The sequence below is a fragment of the Rhinopithecus bieti genome, unplaced genomic scaffold (assembly GCF_001698545.2).
Source record: "Rhinopithecus bieti isolate Rb0 unplaced genomic scaffold, ASM169854v2 scaffold_19669, whole genome shotgun sequence".
Lineage (NCBI taxonomy): Eukaryota > Metazoa > Chordata > Mammalia > Primates > Cercopithecidae > Rhinopithecus > Rhinopithecus bieti.
Genome location: NW_016809534.1, coordinates 155,491 through 180,182, shown reverse-complemented (window position 1 = coordinate 180,182; position 24,692 = coordinate 155,491). Strand labels below are relative to the sequence as shown.

Below are 24,692 nucleotides of genomic sequence, written 5' to 3'. Positions count from 1 at the left end.
ACAGTATGATGTGGGTGATCTTATCCCCATTTTAACAGATAACCTCCAGCCATAGAGAGATAACTTGCCCAGGGCCACCCAATCAATACACAGCAAAGCCCCATACAAATCTGGGCTGTTTCGTTCTAGACTTTGAGCTCTTTTCTACTTTGTGCCTAGATAAACCTTTGAGGGGAAACAAAAAATCCAGATTTAAGAATTTTTGCTAACCTTCTTAAGGGCAAGTCACCTTCACTGGGGAATATTTACTTAGGTACCCAACTCAAAACTACTTTTAGTTTTGTTTCGTTTGGCCTTTTTTTTTTCTTTAATCGATAACCCAATTCTAGACAGAACATAAGGTGCAAGAGAAATCCGAGGAGGTGGAGGGGGAAAAACGGAAAGGCAGGAGGTGGTCGCAGGATGTTGCCTGCGGCTGGCAGCCCAGTGGATTCTGGGAATTGTAGTCCCAGCCATCCAGGGCATTGCCGTTCAGGGCCACGGGAGAACCTGACTGCGCTCCCAGAAGCCTCCGGTGTGCCTCTCTGGGAACGCACTTCCTGGGACGCTGAGAGGGAGACGCTCCAAGAGGCTCCTCAGTGTGGGCGAGTAAAATGCCCTGCGTGTGAGAAGCAGGTAGGTGTGGTCAAGATGTTCCGATTTCTGGGTCTTTTGCATAAGTAACTGAGGATTTTATGTAAAATAGCTAAATCCAGGGGAATTGGGAGCATTGAAAAACGCTCACCACATCTGTGGATGTGAAAATTGAGTAGGTATTTGGTAAGGCTTTAAAAAATTATTTTGTACACAGGAGTATGGAAATGTCGAGGTGTGTTGCCGGAACCGCCAAGGGTTGGTGGCTTTGCTGGCGCGGGATTGTGGGGGAGCCCAAGCTGCTATTTTTGAATAACCAGCTGATGCTGGTTGTGTAATGATGACCTGCTTGCGGTTCAAACCCACTCAGTGTTGCAGGGATGGGCTAGCTCTCACTGAGAGCGTTAACAGTCGCTGTTGCGGTCTCTCTCCATTGGCTCTAAATAGTGGGGCATTTTTTTCTTTCTGCCAGGTCTGCGTCTACTAAGAACAGGGCTCTTCGAAAAGAGGGAGGAGGAGAGGAGGCGGAGGGGGGCGGAGGGGGATGCGGATTGCCCTGGGAGCTTGTTTTGCTTTCCTGTAAGTTCTATGTTCCCGGCCTAGTAAGGGGCCCATAGCCACGGGAAAGGTCAGACTTGGTGACCTCACTTAAGATGATTGCCCAAGGAGTCTATGTGTGTTATTAATTGTAAAGCGATTTCCTCTGACTTTGGAGTGAGCAATTATGCTTGATATCAACTCAAGAAACACATTTGGGGCGGGGAGGGGTTGTGGGGGACTTGACTGAAATCTCCGAGCAGCCAGTTGTAGAGGGCATTCTACATAATGATCATAATAGGGCTAGTGATGAACGCCTCAATCCAGGAAACTCCCAGGCGCACATAATAATGAGTTTCCATTCTCATCTTACCTGTTTGAGATAAATGGTATTTGAAGAGGAAATGGCTAATGTTTAAAGTAGATATATAGAAGCATCTTCAAATGGCAGGTTGAGTCATTGGTGGAACTATTTTTTTAAAGCATTCTAGTTGCAAATTTCAGGATGCAGAATTCAGATCAATTTTGTCTGGTCTTGTTGTCAGTGTCCTTTTTTAAAAATGTAAAAGAAAATTTATTTTGCTTCCAAGACAACTGCACAATCTTTCCCCACCTTATCCTTTCACCATAGTCATGAAAATGATCTAAAACATTCATTAAATATCAATCATATATTCCCAAGACAGCAAAGTTTTTTTCATCCCCATTTCTCCTATATTCTCAAGTCACAAAATGAGTTAATTTTTTCCTTCTATTTCTACGTATTTTTCTATATTCTCTATATTTCTCATATATAATGCATGAATTAAGGAATAAACAGCCTTTTAATTTTTATTTTTGTATTATTTGAGACAGATCATTGCTGTCATCCAGGCTGGAGTGCAGTGGCATTATCATGACTCACTGTGGCCTCAAACTCCTGGGCTCAAGTGATCCTCCCGGGTCACCCTCCCAAGAAGCTGGGACAACAGGTGTGCACCATCACACCTGGCTAATTATTATTATTATTATTATTTATTTGATTTTATTTTTTTGAGCCAGAGTCTCCCTCTGTCGCCCATGCTGGAGTGCAGTGGTGCAATCTTGGCTCACTGTAACCTCCTCCTCCCAGGTCCAAGCGGTTCTTGTGCCTTAGCCTCCCAAGTAACTGGGACTATAGGCATGAGCCACCATGCCCGGCTAATTTTTGTATTTTTAGGAGAGATGGGGTTTTGCCATGTTGGCCAGGCTGGTCTTGAACTCCAGCTCAAGTGATCATCCCACCTTAGCTTCCCAAAGTGTTGGAATTACAGATGTAAGCCACTGCACCCCTGCTCAACTGCCTTTTTAAAAATTTACTATCTGCCCTTTTTAGTATAACATTTCATTGGTTTTAGGTGATTACTAATCATTTCTTCTAATTCATGGGAATTCAAGCAGAGCTTTTAGAGAAGTACTGTGTTAATTTGGAGTATTTTTCCTATTTCTTTAGGCTCAGATTATTGCTACTGTGTATTCAGATCTGCATGTGTTTCTTCTAAGCTGAATAAAGCTGTTTTGGAACTGTCAGGTACCTCAAAGGGTAAGTACGTCCTTTAATTATATCTTATTTCCCTCCCTCCTGCTACCATGTCTGCCAACAATGACTATTTTTTTTTCTCTTGTTCAACAAAATAAATGTATAGGACAGACCTCTCTTGTGAGTGCAATGATTGATGACTTACAGTTTCTCAGAAAACCCAAATTATAGGTAGAAGGAACTCTCAGTGTTACCATCAAGAATTAAGTTAGGGCTGGGCATGACGGCTCAGCCCTGTAATTGCAGCACTTTGAGAGGCTGAGGTGGAAGGATCCCTTGAGTCTGGGAGTTTGAGACCATCCTGGGCAACATAGCGAGATCCTGTTTGTATGAGAAAATTTTAAAAAATATCTCACACCAGTTAGAATGGCAATCATAAAAAAGTCAGGAAACAACCAGTGCTGGAGAGGATGTGAGAAATAGGAACACTTTTCACTGTTGTGGGATTGTAAACTAGTCCAACCATTATGGAAAATAGTATGGCGATTCCTCAAGGATCAGAAACTAAATACCGATATACCAGCCATCCCATTACTGGGTATATACCCAAAGGATTATAAAATCATGCTGCTATAAAGACACATGCACACGTATGTTCATTGCAGCACTATTCACAATAGCAAAGACTTGGAATCATCGCCAAATGTCCCATCAGTGACAGCCTGATAGAAAATGTGGTCAACAATATAACACCATGGAATACTATGCAAGCCTAAAAAAGGATGAGTTGTGTCCTTGTAGGACATGGATGCAGCTGGAAACATTCATTCCTCAGCAAACTATAGCAAGAACAGAAACCAAACACCGCATGTTCTCACTCATAAGTGGAACTGAACAATGAGATCACTTGGACTCGGAAGGGGAACATCACACCACCGGGCCTATTATGGGGAGTGCGGAGGATTGCATTGGGAGTTATACCTGATGTAAAATAGAGTGTGTGCCTGACGAGTTAGGTGCAGCACACAACATGGCACAAGTATACATAATGTAACCCTGCACGTTATGCACATGTACCCTAGAACTTAAAGTATAATAATAATTAAAAAAAAAAATTAGCCAGGTGTGGTGGCACATGCCTATAGCCCCAGCTACTCCGGAAGCTGAGGTGGGAGGATTGCTTGAGCCTGGGAGGTTGAGGCTGCAGTGAGCCATGATTGCACCACTGCACTCCAGCCTGGGTGAGAAAGCAAGACCCTGTCTCAAAAAAATAGAAGCCAGCTGCTACTAGACATATGTACTCTTGTAACTCTCCTGTAACTATAACTCAGAATTGTGCCTGGAAAAAATAGTGCAGGGTCTATGAGATCTGTGACTTCCTAAAGCACTTAGCCACTGTTCCTGCTCCAGCCTTCTTTAAATTCTATTCAAAACCATGGAAAATATATACTTTGAAAATATTTTTATTTGAAATTATGTCTTTGATAACATTTAATTGTGTACCAAATTTTATCTTCTTTTCTGAAAGTCACGGTGGAACAGAGGGTCAAATGACAAATCTGAAGTGGTTATTTGAAATAGAGTCTATATTTGATTTGGTCAGTGTCTCCAAAGAGAATGTTCTGTCCTTCTTGTTATATGACTATAACCATCTGTGGTCATTTGCTGAGGGTCCAGAAGAAAGTATGTTTCTAGTTGAAAAAAGTAAATAAGCCTGCTAATAATCATTACTGACTTACATTTCTGACCGTGTTCTGGTTTACAAAGGACTTTGCTATTCATGATTTTACTACTTTGTGGTACACTTTACAGATGAAAAATTTGAGGTTCAGAGGACATAAGTGACTTGTCCAGTTTGTAGATGATAGGTTCTGAGTGGTATTCAGGTCTTTGGTCTCCGGGACAACAATACCAAGCAGCTTCCTAGATGGAAACAACAGACATACTTATGTGTATGTACAACGTAGCTCAAAGCTGTTATTCAGCTAGTACTCATGACTGCTTGTCAGATTTGTTAAAGTGTTCTTAGCCTTGCACATTTTCCACAGTCCCTAATTCGGGATTTTCACATGGCAAAAAGATGTTTTTTTCTCCATTAAAAAACATATATATTGTTTAGCTTTACTAAATATTAATTTGATATATTAACCACTCTTAAGAGAAGTATGTCTAATTCATGACATACCTGTTAAGCTGAAAACAGAAGAATCAACACCGGAACAATGGACTTTTTGTTTTTGAAATGGAGTCTTGGGGTTTCATCGTATTGGCCAGGCTGGTCTCGAACTCCTGACCTTGTGATCTGCCTGCCTCGGCCTTCTAAAGTTCTGGGATTACAGGCACAAGCCACCGCGCCCGGCCAGGAATAATTGACTTTCAAAGCATTGTTGAAGTTAGCCAGTGTTGCTAAACCTAGATATGTATTCCTAGAAGCATAGTCTGCATGTGGGTACCTAAGGATGGCCTCGTCTTTGCTAAGAACAGGTTTCTGGGGGAAGAAAATGAATGTTGTTTTGTAAAATGGGAGAGTCTTTTGGCCAAAAAGGAGAAAGCAGGGGCACAGTCTAGAAGCAGTCTGGATGTATCAGAATGCAGGGTGGTGTGAATTGTCCCAAATGAAGTGAATGGAACTGAGACTAAATTTCTGTCTGTATTCTGACTAGAGTTATACAGAACCTCCATTTGTTTGCTCATTCATTCAGAAAATAATTGAGTGCCTTTTATGTGCCAATATAGGACACAGTGAACAAAACAAAGGGATCTCTGTCCTGGAATTCACAGTCTGATGGGAAAGAAAACAACACTGAACAAGGAATTATAAGAATGATCACTGCTACAGAAGAAAAAGTGCAAAAGTGCTACCACAGCATATAACCAGGGGTAGGGGGAGGTTTAGGGCAAGCCTCCCTGGACACTAGAAGAATGAGTAAATATTAGCTAAGCAAATAATAGGTTGGAATTAAGAAAGTTCTAGGAGAAAGACCATGAGGGAAGACCCTTAACCGAATTAGAAAGTGGAAAATTTGGGAAGTTAACAGAAAGGTGGTGTGGCTGCATAGACTGTAGTGTGTAGGGTGGAAGAGTGGCACATAAGAAGGTTGAGAATTTGGTAGGAATCAGGTGGTGTAAGCTATGGGGAGGATTTGAAACTTTAGAGACTTTATTCTGTGGGAAATGGGAACTTATTGAATGGTAAGAAATGGAATGGCAGATGAGGTTTGCATTTGAAAAAAATTATTGTGGATTAAAACTAAATGACACAGGACAAGAGTAGTCTTTTTACCCTTGCAAGTATGAACAAATCCTAATCTGGAAGTCAACATTATCTTTGTTTTAAAACATCAAACATATTCTTTCCCTAAACTATCCTATAAAATTTTACTTTAGGCATAGTGGCTTACTTTTGTAATCCCAGCCCTTTGAAAGGCTGAGGTTGGGGGATTGCTTGAGCCCAAGAAGTCAAGACCAGCCTGGGCAACATAGCAAGACCCCATCTACAGAAAACTTAAAAGTTAGCCTGGCATGGTGGCATGCACCTGTAATCCCAGCTACTCAGGAGGCTGAGGCAGGAGGATTACTTGAGCCCAGGATCTCAGCCCACTGAAATCTAGTGAGCTGTGATCATGCCCTGCACTCCAGCTTGGGTGATAGAGTAAGACCCTGTCTTAAAATAAATTACTTTCTCTTTCTCGTGGGATATATAACTTATCAAACCATAAGCATGTGAAATTAAGAACAGGGCATAAAAGTGAAGTAGCCAAAAGAAGCTACAAGGAGCTAGACATTAATTCCAGCATCAGGCCAAAATTTAGCTTAAGAATTAAGGCTAATAGTACTTCCCTTCTGACAAAGTGCCATGGTATCCTTGTTGACTCTGTATAGATAGGCCTTTGTCCATCCCTGAGATCTGAGCTAAAAATGCTTCATCAAAGGTAATTTCAGAGAACTAATATAATATTTGTATTGATATGATGCAGATTACAGTTAAAAGCACTTCATACTGAAATATATATTGCCCCACCTCTCTTCATTAATGTCATTTGATAGTCTATAGGCTAAGAATTACAGAAATTTATTTTTCTTAATAATTAATTTTCTTTTTTTTTTTTTGTAGAGATGGGGTCTTGCTATGTTACCCAACCTGGTCTCAAACTCCTGGGCTCAAGCTATCCTCCCACCTCAGCCTCCCCAAGTGCTGGGATTACAGGCATGAGCCATAGCACCTGGCCTGGAATTTATTAATAATAGAGTTATACATCCTGATCTTGTTTCTCACTCCATTTACGTTTCAGGAATCAGTGTTACAGGGCAGTTCGATTGGAGAAATCTCAATTACATTGAAATTCCAATTATTTCTATACTACTTCTGTTTTTTGTTGCTGTTTGTTTGTTTTGAGACAGAGTCTTGTGCTCTGTCACCCAGGCTGGAGTGCAGTGGTGTGATCTAGGCTCACTGCAACCTCCACCTCTTGGTTTCAAGCGACTCTCCTGCCTCAGCCTCTTGAGTAGCTGGGATTATAGGCATGTGCCACCATGCCTGGCTAGTTTTTTTGTTTTTATTAGAGACGGGGTTTCACCATGTTGACCAGTTGTATGGGGGAGATAGATGAATAAGCAAAGACCACCAGAGAGCTGTAGCCTAGAGTTTGGCATCTCTAGTAGCTTTTTCCAGTGCAAACATTCTCAAATCTGTACTAGTTTCCATTGCTGTACTGAGGTGTTTGGTTGCCACAATTAAGCAAGACAACTTTTTCCCAATTTGCATGAAAAAAATACTGTAATTTGTCTCTCCCTTTCATAAAATTTTCTTAAACAATTGCTACTTCTAATAATATTGACAGAAGGTAACATAATAAATACTAAACTAATACTAATGGAAAAACTTAGAACTAACCGTGTTTAACTTGAGAGCTTTAAAAATGGTTACTTGTGCTTAAACTCTGATTTTATATTGTACATTTATATATGCTTTGTGTATATTTGAATATATATGTATGTACACATAGGCATTTTTTTGGTTAGCAAAATTATTCTGGCTGGGTGCAGTTGCTCATGCCTATAATGCCAGCTTGTAATTTCAGCACTTTTGGAGGCCAAGGCAGGAAGATTGCTTGAGGCCAGGAGTTAGAGACCAGCCTGGCCAACATGGTGAAACCAGTTCTCTAAAAGAAAGAAAAAAAGAAAGGGAAGAAGAATTGGGTGGTGGAAGGAGGGAGGAGGGCTGATTCACACCTGTAATCTCAGTACTTTGGGAGGCTAACGCTGGTGGATTGCTTGAGCACAGGAGTTTGAGATCAGCCTAGGCAACATGACAAAACCCTGTCTCTACAAAAAAACAAAAAACAAAAATTAACATAGTGACGTGTGCCTGTGGTCCCAGCTACTCAGGAGGCTGAGGTGGGAGGATCGCTTGAGCCTGGTGGGGGGGTCAAGGCTGCAGTGAGCCATGATTGTGTCACTGCACTCTAGCCTGGGCAACAGGGTAAGACTTGTTTCAAAAAAAAAAAAAAAGAAAGAAAAAAAAGAAAAAATATTCTTGTATTATATGACTAGATTAAATATGCAAATAACATTGTTTTCTAAAGAACATTGTGCCCTCCCACTGGAATTCATGAGAATCACATTCTAAGCCAGCTTCCTAGCATTTTGGTCATAATTGTCTTTCTGATCCTGAAAGCTTAGAAACAACTTCACCATCCCAGCAGATAATATTTGATTCTGCAAAGGATGATGGAACTATACAGAAATAAAAATTATTCTCAACCTTGCCCCTTCATCATGCTCTGACCAAAAAAAGTAAACCTTATTGAAGTAGTCTGCTCTATTTCCTCATAGTAGGTATTATAGAAGGCAGAGAAAAAACATTTGAGTCCTGCTTCGAGAGGGAATATCAGATCCTTGAGGAAATTAAAGCTGAATATAATGCAAGCTTTTTATAGTTTGTCATATACAGAAAAAGAACATGGCCTTTTAATTTGTAATGAAAGGCCTGGTGACTGTTTTTCTTATAATAGCATTAATAGAAATAGGTTGTCATTACTTGTAAAATGTTTGCATTCATCTTATATGAACAGTAGTAGTAATAACCAACAAGTGCTGTAGATTTCCCTGAAAAGCACTTGGGTCATCTTGAATCAACAAGGAAGTAATTAAGCAGAATAATTTCAGGGAACAATGTTCTCATCTTTTCATTTGACTGACTCATTGGAGATGAGCTCATTTACTTTTTATAATTTCCTTGTGTGCCTAGTACATAGGAATTAGATCAGTTTGCTTTTTCTTATTTAACATTCATTCAATGAATGTTCTTTGAACTGCTCTGATGTGCCAAGCACTGAGCTGGGTCACTGAATGCTAAGAAGTAGTTAACACTTGGCGTAGCATTTATTATGTTCTAGACATGTTTTAAGCACTCAACATTATATTATCTCATTGAACCCATAGAACAACCCTGCGAGGTTGGCACTGTTATTCTTTCCATTTCACAGATGAAGAAAACGAGGCACAGGGAAGTTCTGAATCTGGCCCAAGGTCAGTGAGCTAGTAAGTGAGGAGATGGGGATTAGAATTCAAGCAGCCTTGCTAAGAGTTGACTCTCAACCATTCCCCTGTTCTGTACTGCTTCTTTCCCTACACCTTTGCCTTTTATGAGCCACCTTCACCCCTGCTGCATGAGCATTTGAGGCTGAATTTGTGGTGTTGGTAGCTAACTGATGATTGATGAGTGCGCCCTTGCTATATGAGTGCCTGACATATACAGAGTGTTTGATATATTGTGTTGAAAGAACGATTATTGACAAACAAGAAGATTGAAGGTGTAATTGTAAGAGATTTTAACATTATCTTGGTTGTTTTTTAATTCTGAAGAAAAATACTGATGACTACAGATTTTAGTTACTCCATTACCCAGTCAGTAATAACCAAATGTGTGTGCACCTGTACTCTGAGGTCATACACACCTGCATGTATATACATTTGTATTGTACGGAGAGGAAACGGGAGAGACTTTCCCTCTTTGCACTGACATTTCATCATTAAATGTTTTGCCAGTTGGCACCACCCTTCCTGCTCTGTTCTGCTATTGTCCCCTCACGATTTATCCTCTTGTGTGTCACTCCCTAGTCTGACTGACAGCACTCCACAAGCTTGCCTGCCATGGGCTGTCGGGATGTCCACGCAGCCACAGTCCTTTCCTTCCTATGTGGAATCGCCTCAGTAGCAGGCCTCTTTGCAGGGACTCTGCTTCCCAACTGGAGAAAATTACGATTGATCACATTCAACAGAAACGAGAAGAACCTGACTGTTTACACAGGCCTGTGGGTGAAATGTGCCCGGTATGACGGGAGCAGTGACTGCCTGATGTACGACACTACTTGGTACTCATCAGTTGACCAGCTGGACCTGCGTGTCCTCCAGTTTGCCCTACCCCTCAGCATGTTGATCGCCATGGGTGCCCTGCTGCTCTGCCTGATTGGAATGTGCAACACTGCCTTTAGGTCCTCGGTGCCCAATATCAAACTGGCCAAGTGTCTGGTCAATAGTGCAGGTTGCCACCTGGTGGCTGGGCTGCTATTTTTCCTGGCAGGTACTGTGAGCCTCTCCCCATCTATCTGGGTCATCTTTTATAACATCCATCTGAACAAGAAGTTTGAGCCAGTTTTTTCATTTGACTATGCAGTGTATGTCACTATTGCTAGTGCTGGGGGCCTGTTTATGACTTCCCTTATACTGTTTATTTGGTATTGTACATGCAAATCTTTGCCTTCTCCTTTCTGGCAACCACTGTACTCCCATCCACCCAGTATGCATACTTACTCACAGCCCTATTCAGCACGCTCTCGCCTCTCTGCCATTGAAATTGACATTCCAGTAGTTTCACACACCACTTAATGGGGAAATAGTTAATTGTTAAAGAAAACTTCTTGTAGCCTCACATTCCCCTTGTGCAAGGAGGTCTTTTGGACCTATATACATTTTCCTTTGTTTTTGACCAATCAATGAAGCCAAATTTGTATGTCCTGGTAGAATGAAGTGCTGCTAGTTTTTATGAGAAGTACATTATATTAAATGTGAATTTTTTTATTTTGCTTCTTATACTGGAAGGAATTTTAGCCTTCATATTGATATCTAATTAATTATTTAAGTGGAAGAGGCCTGCATCACGATTGAGGTAATTTAGAGCAACATGTTAAAGAATCATGGTTAGCAGAAGCTGTTGTATACAATCTTTATGAATATTTCAGTGTGTATTTTTCTTTTTCTATAAGACCTTTAACTGCAAAGAAAAGGCAGTTTCAAATATAAGAAATTTATTTCAGGTAAGGGTAATATTTTAATAGTAGTCAATAATCTAGCTTAAGGCTGTAACTCTTCTCTCTCGGGGTTAATTGTATGAATAGGTGTCAGTATGTTGAAGATTACTTTCTTTTGTGACTTTCTTCTACCTCATGCCAGTGTTTAAAAGTAAAATGTATTTTAAATGATGTTAGACTAAGACCACCATTCTAAATATCACCTACTTATGGATAACATATAATAATTTTTAACATTAATGATTCCATAAATTGTGTTATTGGGATTAGAATGTGCTTTATGACAGGTTAGTGTTTCCTCTGAGGCAGAGAACCCTTTTTTGGAGATATCATCCATCAAACAGTACTCATGCCCATATACAATCTCTTAGTGGCTAAGTAAATAAAAGGGCCATAATTGTTTGTTCTCTTTCAGACATAATTTAGTAGGGGACAAGAAGTCTGTTCTTCAGTGACTACAATAGAGATTTACTCTGGTGACTGCCTTTTGAGTTATGGGTGATGTAAGGTATGGCTTTGCCATAACCTTGATTCATTCACCCTTGATTCATTTCCCACCCCTGTCACTGATTATTTCCTTGAGCATATATCTCTGCCTAACACTTTAGTAGGTGCTATAGAGGATACATGAAAAGTATGAGATCTGGTCCCATCCAGTAAGACATTTTAATAGAGAAGATCAAAATGTTACCTGACGGTTGGGGAATAGTCTGACTTCATTGGCAGTTGGCCTTAACTTCTTAATCATTGATCCAGGAATATTTCAACCAGAGACACAACTTTCAGGCAGACAGACAAATTGTACAACACCAACAATATCCTGGACCTTGAAATTCTGTTTACTTCAGTCCATTGTATCCTTTAGGTACCTGTGCTAGCCTAGATTTTGTAATAGCACTGATTTATGAGAATGGGCAAAAGTGGTAGAGAAATTGTTCCCTCTCTACTTCTGAAAGTATGATGATGTATTAAGGATGGAGGAGTTATTTTTGATGAGGTAACAATTAGATGAAAACCATGTTAAAACTGAGATGAACACTTAGAAATTCAGGGATATTGGGTCTTTAGCCTTATGAATTTGAGCTGCTTATTTAATTGGTGTAATTTGCTACATATTAGTACTATATTCATAAGGATTTTTTATTAACCATTACAGATTTTACAAACAGCTAGTTATATGATAAACAGATTATTATGCCTTTTTGCAATTCTGAATATGATTCTAGTATTTGTGTAGATGTATTTGGTACTTTTTCCCCTAATTCCAACACTAGTTTATATATATATATATAATCAAATAAATCTAGTTGTATACATTTTTAAATGCTGTAGTAGAAAGCACCACAAGGTTATGATTTTTTTTTTTTTTTTTTTTTGGACGGAGTCCTTCGCTCTGTCGCCAGGCTGGAGTGCAGTGGCCGGATCTCAGCTCACTGCAGCTCCCGCCTCCCGGGTTCACGAACCGTTCTCCTGCCTCAGCCTCCCGAGTAGCTGAGACTGACAGGCGCCCCGCCACCTCGCGCCGGCTATTTTTGTATTTTTTAGTAGAGACGGGATTTTCACCGTGTTAGCCAGGATGGTCCTCTATCTCCTGACCTCGTGATCGCACGTTCGGCTCCCAAAGTGCTGGGATTACAGGCTTGAGCCACCGCGCCCGGCCAAGCTTATGATTTTTTAAATTACTGGCTTCTGATTTCTTTCACTTCTGATCCTTTTCATTTTTCTTAGCTGTAGCTGAGTCTTGATCATTTTAAGACAACGATGAGTAGAATTTTGAGATTAATATTAATTTTCCTTTTTTGTTAATTTCAATCCCCTCTCACTATGCCTTTGTCCAGAATGATCAAGAATTCTACCATCCCTTGGGTCGTTGTGTATAAACAATGTTAAATAAAGGTAGACTCAGTCATTAACATATTAGACAGTTTTTTTAGTCCATGAGATTGTAAATATAAGCATTAACTTTCCTATAAGAATCTTTTGGCTTTGTAATCTATAGCCTCAAATTGGTATTTATTATGGATTTACTAGACAAACAGCTGTTTCCTTACTGTCTTTTTTCTTTAGTGTTTCTGATTTGCTATCAGTAGCTATTTTAAAGCCATCAAAGGAAAATAATTATTTACAGTTTTGAAGTCACTTTTGAGCCCTCATCAAGCTCTCATTGTGATGGGAGGGATACCTTTTTGTTGTTAAAAGCCTATTAATGTTAAAGGCCTTTTATGGAAACCAACTTGGAAAACCACCTTAAATGTGGATGTATCAGATTTGGTTTATCCAGCCATGGGAGAGAAAACCTAAGTTTACTTTACTTGTACATACACACTACAATGGATAGTATGTTTGCTGTAAACTACAATGTAAAACCTCAATAAAAGTGCACTGTACTTCTTGATGTTTATTAAAAGATGTATTTTTACAAGTTTCTGCTTCTGTTTTTTTCCTCAGTGTTTTAAGGTGAAATATTTTGAGAAATGTTTCTCAGATGTATGTAAATTGAGAAAGAGAGTTCCGTTTAAAGCCCTAAAATGTATGAACTGGAAGGCCGGGTGCAGTGGCTCACGCCTGTAATCCCAGCACTTTTGGAGGCCAAGGCAGGCAGATCACTTGAGGTCAGACACTTGAGATCATCCTGGCCAACGTGGTGAAACCCTGTCTCTACTAAAAATACAAAAAATTAGCCAGGCATGGTGGTGTGCGCCTGTAATCCCAGCTACTCAAGTGGCTGAGGCACGAAAATTGCTTGAACATGGGAGATGACGATTGCAGTGAGCTGAGATCATGCCACTGCATTCCAGCCTGGGTGACAGGGAGTTTGTTTCAGAAAAGGAACTAGAAAGGAATTGGAAAACATGGAACTATTATTCCACAAGTGCCAAGACACTGTATCCATTTCTAAGAGTAGTCCGAGTGGTCCTGTGGTCCTAACAGTTCACTGGGCTTTTTTTTTTTCTTCTTCTTTTCTTTTTTTTTTTTTTTAAGCAGTCCGCAAAGAAACAAGTTGTGGGCCGGATTGCCTCATCAATGGAGTTTTCTCAGCCTATGATCTTAGAGACTGGGAGTTCAGTTCTCAAACAGTTAAGTAGAAGGAACTTTCCATACTCATCAAAGCTCGAGGTTACCAGGAGAAGTGAGAGTCATGTCACCTCAACATTTCTGAAACCTGTGATGAACGTATAGTTTTGGATTACATCTGTGTTGGAGCAGTTCTTACATACACTTCTCACTGAAACCTGTGGCTCTGTTGGTTAGATGGCCGAGCCATATGTTGCACTGGAAATCAGAAGCTACTTCAAACTGGGTTACACTAAAGCACAACAGTCCACTCTGGACTGTTGTGCAGATTCACTGAGGGTGAACAGATGGTATAGAAACCATTCATGCTAACCAGGTTCACAAGAGACTGGTTTACCAACCAGAAGTGAGAAATACATGTTACTTGGAACCATTAGACACAACCAGTTTTATACAAGGCCCAGCACATCTTATTCTGCCAAAAAGTGAGGAAATGCTCAAAGAATTGTGGGAGCTTATCAAATTTCACAGGTTCCAGATTGAAGGTGCTCCCATTGGCCAAATCTGGGACAATCTGAACATCAAAATAAATGATAGTAATGGGTTATAACTCATTGAATAAAATACAAATCCATATGTCCATGCTGATATAAATATGGAAGAAAGAAAAGTTCTTTCTTATAGCAAAATACCAAATAAGAAGTAGAGAAAAAAACGAGAAAAACATCAGTGGGGTTAAAACTAGTTGACTGAATTTTGTATGAGAGGCAGGATATTTACTTAGTCTCAAAGTACAAAATGGCTTATTAATTTCAGAGAGGAAAATAACTTTATAGTGGATAAACTTGGCAACCTTAGCTGAGTGATCAAGTTTGTCGCCGATAATAAGAAAAAGTAACAACATGCACTTCCTGATATGATGCAAGGAGAAGGCCACCATATTTCTGAGGTCTTGCCTGAGTCTAATCTTGAAACATGCAGCTCATTGGTCCCATTTTTGCTTTTCATTTCCTTCTCTATCCTGATCTGATATCTCTTCATTTTAGAAAATGCATAAAATGTAGTCCTATCTCCAAAATATTTTATAAAATAAACTATTTTAGGAGAGATTTTTTAAAAGAATTTGTCAGATCGTCTGTTCCTGAAAAACTAAAAAGTCCCTGCAGAAGAGTTGTACATCAAAGTCACAGAAGCACAGGACTGGATGGGAACTTAATTAGTTGTTCCATTTCTGTTGGTTAGCAGTGTCTTCAATCTGAAAGCATATTCACGTTACCCCACACACACTAGAGGACCCTTTCCAGGAGAGGCTCATTCCCCCTGTACCTGCTGGGTGGCTCATTACCCCTCCAGCCCAGCCAGCTTCTGTGTCAGTGCCATAGCATGCAAGGAAGCCCTTTAAACCTCACTGCAGGATTGTGGGACTTGGGGAGAAAAAGCACATCTATATCCTGCCTAGTGTTCATATCCAAGTCTGCTATTAAAGGGAGATTTGGGTTGGTTTCTTGTATTTTATTTCAAAATAGGCCAACTTTTCGGACTGTTCTATAGAAAATTGTATTCAGCAAAATTTGGGGAAGATAGCAAGATGGGGGATGAGAAGAAAAGATAAGAACCTTTTTCTTGTATGAAAAACCCAGTGTGACTGGACCTCTTAGCAAAAGTCTAGTAATCATAATTTTGGGGTTGTCTTATTAATCAAAATCCTCTCTAGAAAGGTGGAATATGTGCTCATATCTCCAGGATTTTGCTTTATAGAAAAAAAGGCACCGCTTCTCATTAAGAGAAAAGACATTATTGATACTTTACATTATATAATACCTAGTGGCCTTGTTCCCAAGGTTCACTCTCAAATTCTTGAAAGTGAATCTAGTAAATAAAACTAGGTAACTCACTTAAATTTTTAAGTAACTTTTGCCTTTCTCTCCATGCCCCCTTTCTTGACCTCACTTTCAAAAGATAATCTTGTAGTGTGGAAGATCCAGGTGGCGGTTTAGCACCAGGAGGCTGCTGCAGGGAACCCCCAGGCCCTGGTAGCCCTTCTCTGGGGTGAGCCCAGCTTCACCTTTGCTGGCCATGTGGATGAGGGTGGAAACTCAACTGGTCCCTTGTGTTCCAGAACTAACCTGCTTCTCTGGCTGCTTCTGCTTTAAGAGCTCAAAGGTAGTAGTGGAGTGCTGGAGCCAAGTGGTACTGGCCCCCAAGAACCAGTGTGTACATCTCTTCCCAATCCCCCAACCTGTGACATCATATTGGTTGCTTGGAATTGGTCAGGGTGAAAGTACTTATGCTCTAGAAATTGTTAAATGCTACAAGTTAGGGCTTTGCTTTGCCTTTTCCTGAGAGCTGATTGTTAAACATTTACTGGCACACCACTGCTTAGGCAAGACACGTTTGCTGAGATTCAGGTTAGCTAATGAGGAAATGAAAAATCATAGCAATGCTGAAAGTTGTAAAACTTTATCTGTGATAAAGGGGCTATCTGAAATAGCCTCTTAACAGGTCTCTCTGTCTCCAATATTGCTCTCCTACCCTACCACAAATTTATCCTATACACAAGGCTGTAGAATGATCCTAATAAAATGCAACTGAGGCCAGGCACGGTGACTCATGCCTGTAATCCCAGCACTTTGGGAGGCTGAGGCAGGTGGATCACCTAAGGTCAGGAGTTCAAGACCAGCCTGGCCAACATGGCAAAACCCCGTCTCTACTAAAAAATACAAAACTGGGTGTGATGGCATGTGCCAGTAGTCCCAGCTACTCAGGAGGCAGAGGACAAGAGAATCGCCTGAACCCGGGAGGCAGAGGTTGCAGTGAGCTGAGATCGCGCCACTGCACTCCAGCCTGAGTGACAGAGCAAGTCCATCTCAAAAAAGAAAAAAAAAAAAAAAAATGCAACTGATACCTAGTTTCTCCCATACTTAAAATAAAATTTGGCAGCTATATCTTAGAACAGTCTAAGCACAGAGACATGAGTTGTCTAGGAGAAGAATTTTTTCACTGTGCCCAGAGATGATAAGACTGTTGGTGATTATTGACACTAACAATATCTCACAAGACAAATGTATAAAAAAAAGTGAATTTAATAATAAATAATGGGAAATATCCCTTTTCTGTGACTAAATTGGTCACATTCCTTATTCAAGGAATATCTGTTTCCTGTATTATTCCAAGAATATCTGTTTCCTCTATTATTCATTATTATAGAAAGAGTGGCATGAGGAATGTGGTAGCTAGCCTCCAAGATGGACCCAGTGATCTTGCTTCCTGATATTCATAACCTGTGTATTTTCTTCTCCCATTGAGCAGGCTGTGTTACCAGTAGGATTTTGCAGAAATTATAGTGTGTCACTTCTGAGGTTACAGATCATAAAAGACATAGCGCTTCTGTTCTGTTCTCTCTTGGATCACTTACTCTGGGGTAAACCAGCCACAATGTTGTGAGGACACACACAGCTGTAGGATTAACATAGGAAGAGCTGAGGCCTTCTGCCAACAATCTGTACCAATTTGCCACCCATGTAAGAAAGCCATTTTGGAAGTGAATTTCCCTAACCCCAACCAAACCTTTAGATAACTGCAACCCTGGCCAATGTCTTGAATGCAACCAGAGTGAGAGACTGAAAACCAGCATCACTCAGCTAAACCCTCCCACCTTCTTGACCCACACAAATTGGATGAAACAATTCTTATTGTTGTTTTAAGCTGCTAAATTTGGGAGAGGTTGTTATGCAGCAGTAGATAACTAATGCAAAGAGCATAGAGCAGTTGCAGGGGATCAATCTTGAGGAGTATTTATGCTATAAGTACTGTGAGCTTTCCTTGCTCCATATCAGAAAAGCTCTTTCTCATGATCTCAGATTCCCTTGGAAGGTGCTGACTATTGCTATAATGTGGTGAAACAACTTAATCTGAAGGTAGGGAGAAAGGAAGATATGAGCTTAGATTGGGAGCAGAGTTCTTCCTAATTTTGGTTAGGTATGAATGGCTGCTGTTGTTACCAAAGCAATAAACTGAACACTGGTCATACCTGAGGTTTAGAATGGAAGATAAACACATTTGCAATCAAATCAATCTGATACACATAGTGGTTATGTTGTCATATGGTTAGTAGGAACGAATAAACCAATCCTATAAAAAATACATCATCTGTTAGTTTTTATCCAACTAGCTAGTTGTATCTAGGGCCAACCCTTTAAGAAGATACAACTGATAGTTTCTCAGCTGGGAGAGGAAATAGCTGATTCCAAGACTTTAGGCAGTTGAATTGAAGTGATGCCTCCCTCTAGTAGCAGCAGAACACTACAGCTTATTCCTCCTGCTATAGCACTGCAGGGTAACCAGAGTTAACAATAATTTTATTGTATATTTTCAAATAGTGAAGAGAGGATTTTGAATCTTCCCAACCCAAAGAAATGATCAATGTTTGAGGTGATGGATATGCTAATTGCCCTGATTTGATCATTACACATTGTACACATGTTCAAAATATCCCACTCTATCCCATAAATATGTACAATTATTATATGGCAATTAAAATAATAATAATAAATAGCAAGATAAAAGCCCATATCAGTGGTTGTGAGATAAGGGTTGAGAGAAGGAAGCTGAATTATACTGACATTTCAGTATAGTGAATTTAATCTGATTGTTTTCCCAACATTTGGCTGAATCTGATGGCTTTAGACTTTTCAAAGGAAGCAGCCTAAGGACAGTTGAGCTCCTTGGTTGGGAATAAAAGAGGTTCATGGAAGAAAATGTGACTGAAGTGAAGGAATGGATGGCTCTTGCCCTTCTGCTGTTTTCAGGCTGCTTCTGTCCCCTCTCAGCCTGTACAAGTTGTCAGGCATTAAGGTTGAGAAAGCCATAAAATGCTAGTGAAATACAGAGAGACTGTTAAATTTCCCCCACAATGCCAATGGACTTAAGCTAGCTTTGTCAGGGAACAGAGCAGGAATTAAGGAAATCCCAACACCTTGTGGCAAATGAGAATTATCTAGTTCAGCTCCAAATGAAATTCTGTGCCCTTAGGAGTGATAATGTGAAAGAATGATGAACAAAAAATCAATTTATTCACAGAACAAAAGCATATCAGTGTTAAAGAAATAAAGGAATTAAATGATTTTGTTTTGTTTTGTTTTTTTTTTTTTTGAGACGGAGTCTCGTTCTGTCGCCCAGGCTGGAGTGCAGTTGCACAATCTTGGCTCACTGCAAGCTCCGCCTCCTGGGTTCCAGCCATTCTCCTGTCTCAGCCTCCCGAGTAGCTGGGACTATAGGCACCCGCCACCCACGCCCGGCTAATTATTGTTTGTTTGTTTTGTTTTGTTTTGTTTTAGTAGAGAAGGGATTTCACCATGTTAGCCAGGATGGTCTTGATCTCTTGACCTCGTGATCCGCGCACCTTGGCCTCCCAAAATGCTGGGATTACAGGCCTGAGCCACTGCGCCCGGCCAGGAATTAAAATTTTAAAGATGTTTCAGAAAGAAAAAAATGGCAAAAAAAAAATTGTCTTATCCTGATTTTTTACTTAAAATCCCTGCCGTTGTCAGTCACCTATCAAGAGACTGGCAGCCTGTCTTTCTATGTTGATGTATTTGTTTTATTTCCATGGATGCCTCTGAAATCTTTGTTAGAGGCAAAGGCACTCAGACTGCCAAGAGAAATTAGCAATGTTTCCACTGTGGCATAGACACAGATCACACCAAGGGCAAATAGAAGCATTCCCCTGCATACAGCCCCAACTCCTGCAGGATCTGTGCTTTTGGCTGGTATGGTGACATGAGGGCAGGGTCGGCTTCATGGGCATGAGGCCTGTGCAGTCACAGAGAACCCAGCACTCAGAAGGGCCCTGCTCTTGTTTTAATATTCTGTGGTGGGTTTCTTGAAATTCTTAATTTTTGAACAAGTGATCCTGCATTTTCATTTTTCAGTGGGCTCCACAAATTATGTAGCTCATCCTGTGTCAGTGTGCTCTGGGGAAGGCAACACACCAGCTTTGGAGGTAGGCAGGCTTGGAATTCCATCTAAACCGCCTCTTACTACACAATGGGAGAATTATCCTCTGAACTTCAGATTTTCATCTGCAATGAGGACAATGCCGTCTACCTCTTGGTGTTATTGTGAGGATTAGACACTGTTGTGAAGGAATGCAGGTAAAGTGTCTAGAACAGTACACCTGGCTTCACTGCAATTATTCATAAAAGCCAAGTCTGTATATTGGATGCCAGTTGATGTTAGTGCTGGTCATAAAAATAAGAAAAATATGTTTTCTTTAGAAAAGCAGCTCTCTCTTTTACATCTTACAGGAAGCTGTGGACTTACATTGCCACGGCTATCACTTTTGCCAGGATTCTCATGGCTTCTTACTGCAGTTGCAGCCAAAGTAGAGACCAAAAAAATTAACAATCCTCTTAAATATTAGCTGCTTCTTGTAAGGTAGTTGTTTTTCATGATTCCATACCAGAAACAAGGAAGTCAATGAATTTTCCCAATTCTTTTAAGAAGATATTAATGTGACTAAAATACACAATTTAAAATACATGATGCCCTTTCTGATAGCCTGGAGCAAAGGATGTTTCCACTGTTCCCACTGTCAAAGCAGCGGGTCTGTTCCAGCCCCCAAATGGCTGCAGTCAGGGAAACTTACTTCCTTGTTTATTACTTCCAAAGGTAGAGTGATATTGGAGCACCAATTTACCAAACCCAAACTGTAAGTACCACCTTGATGGGCTGAAATAGGAGGTCCCTATTGTGGGGTGAGGATAGGGAGCTAAGACAGGCCCTGACATTACACAGGGTTGAGATGATGTACCTCAAAACCAATGCCCATGACACTGTGTCTAAATACAGCCTATTCTTGTTATTCATTGTAGTTATTTTCTGTGAAGTAGCCATGCATACTGAATAAGCAAGCACTGAGCCATTGTTCTTAGAGGAGATTCAGGGTTAAGTCACAATCTTTGGTCACAACATTTTCATCGGTTGGCCAGTACATAATCTTGTTTTATTATTGTTTCTGTTTAAAGATGCTTTATTTAATGTATATTCTTGAGTCATTATTATTGAACTCATAACCAATAGCACTATAACTCATGCCTAAAGGAAGCTTATGTAATACACACATTTTCCCTATAAGGCACATCACAGTCTTCTCCTGCTTAGGAACACTAAGATGGCACTTCCAAACTGTGCTTGGGGGCCATTTTAAACAAAATCACCAACAAAAGTACAAAACGTGAAAATGTGGCACTTGTTTTGGTATGAGAGCTGAAGTGAAGACAGAGTATTGCTATCTTAGGCCTCAACTGGGAACATGCACATCAGGCCATTCAAGTTTTCTGTGGCTCTGCACATGTCCAAGAGTGGCCATGAAAGTACAGTGAGTATTGATTTGGGAGCTATGAATACATTTTAGTGAGTAGGCAAATTTGCAAATGTGGAATGCACAAATAGTGAAGATCAATTGTACATGGAAGTGTACATGGTGGAGGAAGTGATTCCACTACCTTAGTAGACTTGAAGAGAAAACACATCCAGATTGTTGGTTGAGAGATGCACATACATGTGACATCGCGCAGTATCTCTCACATCATTTTCAAGTAGGATGCAGCAGAGATCACATGAAGTCAGAAGAACTGAGATTTCTGTGGTTTCAGGTCTTTGTCTTACTAGCTGGGCAACTTTGAGTAGGTGTCTGAAAACTTCGTTTCTCAGTTTCCACAACTGTCAGTTGAGAACAATAATCTTCTTTCAAAGTGTGATTGTGAGGGTGCAGTGGGTTTTTCTTTAAGTTCTCGCTTACTGTGTCCTAATTTAGGGGCTAGGATTGAAGATGGTGAATCAGGTGTCATATTGTGTTTTAGAATATTCCTTTGTATATGGTTTGTCTCCCCAGAAAGAAAAGCAGGTGCCAAGTCCATACTAATATTTGGATTAGGGTAATGAGTATGTTTTCATTCAAAATGCATTATGAATCCAAGGGAATAGAATATAACAATAAGCATTTTCTGGTTAAACTGGCCATGCTAATTAAGATAAAGTAATTGAATCAATAGTTTTAAGGCCTACACCAACTTCTAGGATTTTAAGAGCAAAATAGGAATGAGAATTAACAACTTCTGATATGATAGCCTCAAAGGAAGAGCCCAACAAAAAGCTGGCTCCACTGTGTTGGACAGCAGTTGGGGTAGGTGGAGGAGACACATTAAAAAGAACCAACCCTCATCCCAGCCTGGAACTACTGCACTGTTCTTCCATCATGTTGAAGACACACCCCAACCTTTCAATTCTAGGACAGGAAATATGAAATGTACACATGTGAGTCATGGGCCAGGAACAACCTTTATATTTCATCAGTTACCCTCCATGTCCACCCTATGGAGATGTATGCCAGAGCTGTAAGTGTTCTGCTCCCAGGTCAGGGATCGGGGAGAGGACACTGGGCACTTATGCCATTCTATCTTTTAGATAAAATTTGTCCAAAACTCAATAGTCAGACTGACTTTCCTCATCTTGAAATTCCTAAGGCTAAAGACTATGTAATTTAGTTCATTTAGATAGACTAGAAAAAAATTTTATGTCAACACAAAAAATAATTCTTCATGAAAAAATAAAATAACATGTAAACTTGCTTTAAAAATTGTAGAATGCTCCATGGACAGAAAATATTAGGAATTGACTGGTGTCTATAAATAACATACATATATACACAATGGAATACTATTCAGCCATAAAAAGGATGAAGTGTCTTTTGCAGCAATGTTGATGGAACTGGAGGTCATTATCTTAAGTGAAAAAAGTCAGACACAGAAAGTCAAATCCCACATGTTCTCACTTACAAGTGGGAGCTAAATAATGTGTATACATGGATATAGAATGTGGAATAGTAGACAATAGAGACTTAGAAGGGTGGGGGAGTGGAAAGGGGTTGAGTGGTGAGAAATTACTTAATGGGTACAATATACATCATTTGGGTGGTGGATACCCTAAAAGCCCTGACTTTACCACTGCAACATCTATCTGTGTAACGAAATTACACTTGTACCTCATAAATTCATGCGAATAAAAAAATAAACACTCTTATACATGTTACTATGTTCATACAATTTCTTTCAAATGCAAGATGTCTAAAAAACAGCTATGTCTTCAAGTTTGGTATTCCACATCATCATTTGCCAAGATGAGGCCTTTTCTACCCTGTTCGTTGTCATTATTTTATTTTATCTCGATATAAAACTAAGTTAATGAGCAACTGTTGCTAAATGTTATCACCTAACACTATTGATTCACTTTGCTGTTTAATCTATATCACCTACTTTTTTCTTTAAAAAAATTATTATTTTATGGCCAAATATTTATTTAGCCCTACGTCTACATGCAATTCTTATATTTAGAACTTCTTAATCAGAAACTAAATGTGGATTTGGTTTGAATGCTTGCTTTAATGACTAGTTTATTATGAGTACAGGAGCAAATAAGTGATATCTGTTTCCTCATATGTTTGTGATGATTTGTTTTACATCAACATAAAGTATGCAACTCTATATGAGAGCATTGGGAAGTATCTGTGATGATATGAATTTTGGTAAGCTGAATGTTATCTAGAGCCTTAGGTTTTCTCGTGTTTTTACATTTCTCAGTAGTAAGGTCACACTGTGTTTTGTCATATTTAGCTTAAGGGACACCAGAGTGGACACCAGAGCCCAGGCTAAAGCCACCTCTTCCTAATGCGCTGTCACCCACCCTGTCCCTTTTCCTGGGCATCTGTCTTATATTTTATTCACCGTGGGCCTCGTTCTTGTTTAAAACCCAACGAATCTTTAAAACGATTCAGCAGTAGTACTTGAGGGGGTCACTCCACCCAGATATATTTTACAGTTTAAAATGCCACTCCTATAGGGATGGTTGAAGCCAAAGTTTTCTTAAAGGTATATAAAAACATAAAAAATAAATGCCACTTCTAAAGATTGGGAACTTTAACCTCCCCACGATGAATCTTCAGTGGTGGAATTTCAGGTGACAAACATGTTAGAGGTGAGAGTTTCTGAAACCTGAGTTCCCTCTGAAAGCCCCCAGATCACACCATATGAACCTACCCAATTTTAGCATTTTTAAGAGCCTCATGCAAGCATATGAAAACTCACTTAAGATTTCTTTATGATATGTAAAAGGCATTTTGAAGATCATTTTTTGATGTAGCAAGCTGTTCTTGTTTTAGAGTTTTGCTGGGTGGCATGTATAAGCATCAGTTATTTTAAAGTGAAGGACTACATAACAAAAGTTCTTTCTAGTCTCCCAATTTGATTTACACACCTGGCTATAGCTTTATTTCTGTGGAACTATCATGACATCTAGTGGCTAACCTAAGTAGGCCAAGGAATGGTTTCAAATGCTATTTTCCTTAGCTAAATTCACTTAAATATGAGAACTTGCTATTCAAATACTGTAATAAATATCCTTGTACATATATTTTTATATACTTAATTATATGAGATAAAGATGGAGAAGTAGAGTTTCTGAGTGAAAGGATATGTGTACTTCGAATGCTGATATTGCCAATTCACCCTCCCAAGAAGGTTGCACCAGTTGGAACTTCTGTGAGATTTCTTCTCATCATCCCAATGATGAGTATTATCAAATATGTTATTTTTTGTTTTAGTTTTTATTTCTTAATGAATGAGACAGCTTATCTTTTATGGCTCCCACACTCCCCACCTCTGCTCTGCCATTTTCTCCCTCTTTCTTTCTTTCTTTCTTTC

At 39.7% G+C, this 24,692-nt stretch overlaps 1 protein-coding gene across 3 annotated transcripts; it reads left to right on the top strand.

Annotated features, from left to right (window-relative positions):
* Positions 1–399: 399 nt before the first annotated feature.
* Positions 400–12,267, top strand: CLDN12 (claudin 12). 3 transcript variants are annotated; one of them, XM_017889697.1, is made up of 4 exons: positions 419–615; positions 2,582–2,671; positions 9,097–9,139; positions 9,731–12,267. In XM_017889697.1, the coding sequence occupies exon 4, from the start codon at positions 9,764–9,766 to the stop codon at positions 10,496–10,498; it is 735 nt and encodes a 244-aa protein (XP_017745186.1). In that variant the 5' UTR covers positions 419–615; positions 2,582–2,671; positions 9,097–9,139; positions 9,731–9,763; the 3' UTR covers positions 10,499–12,267. The 3 variants fall into 3 exon arrangements, 2 of the variants coding, with proteins under 2 accessions (XP_017745185.1, XP_017745186.1); XM_017889696.1 differs by lacking the exon at positions 9,097–9,139 and having other exon boundaries at positions 400–615; XR_001888707.1 differs by lacking the exons at positions 9,097–9,139; positions 9,731–12,267 and adding an exon at positions 5,345–6,041 and having other exon boundaries at positions 464–615.
* The last annotated feature ends 12,425 nt before the right edge of the window (positions 12,268–24,692 follow it).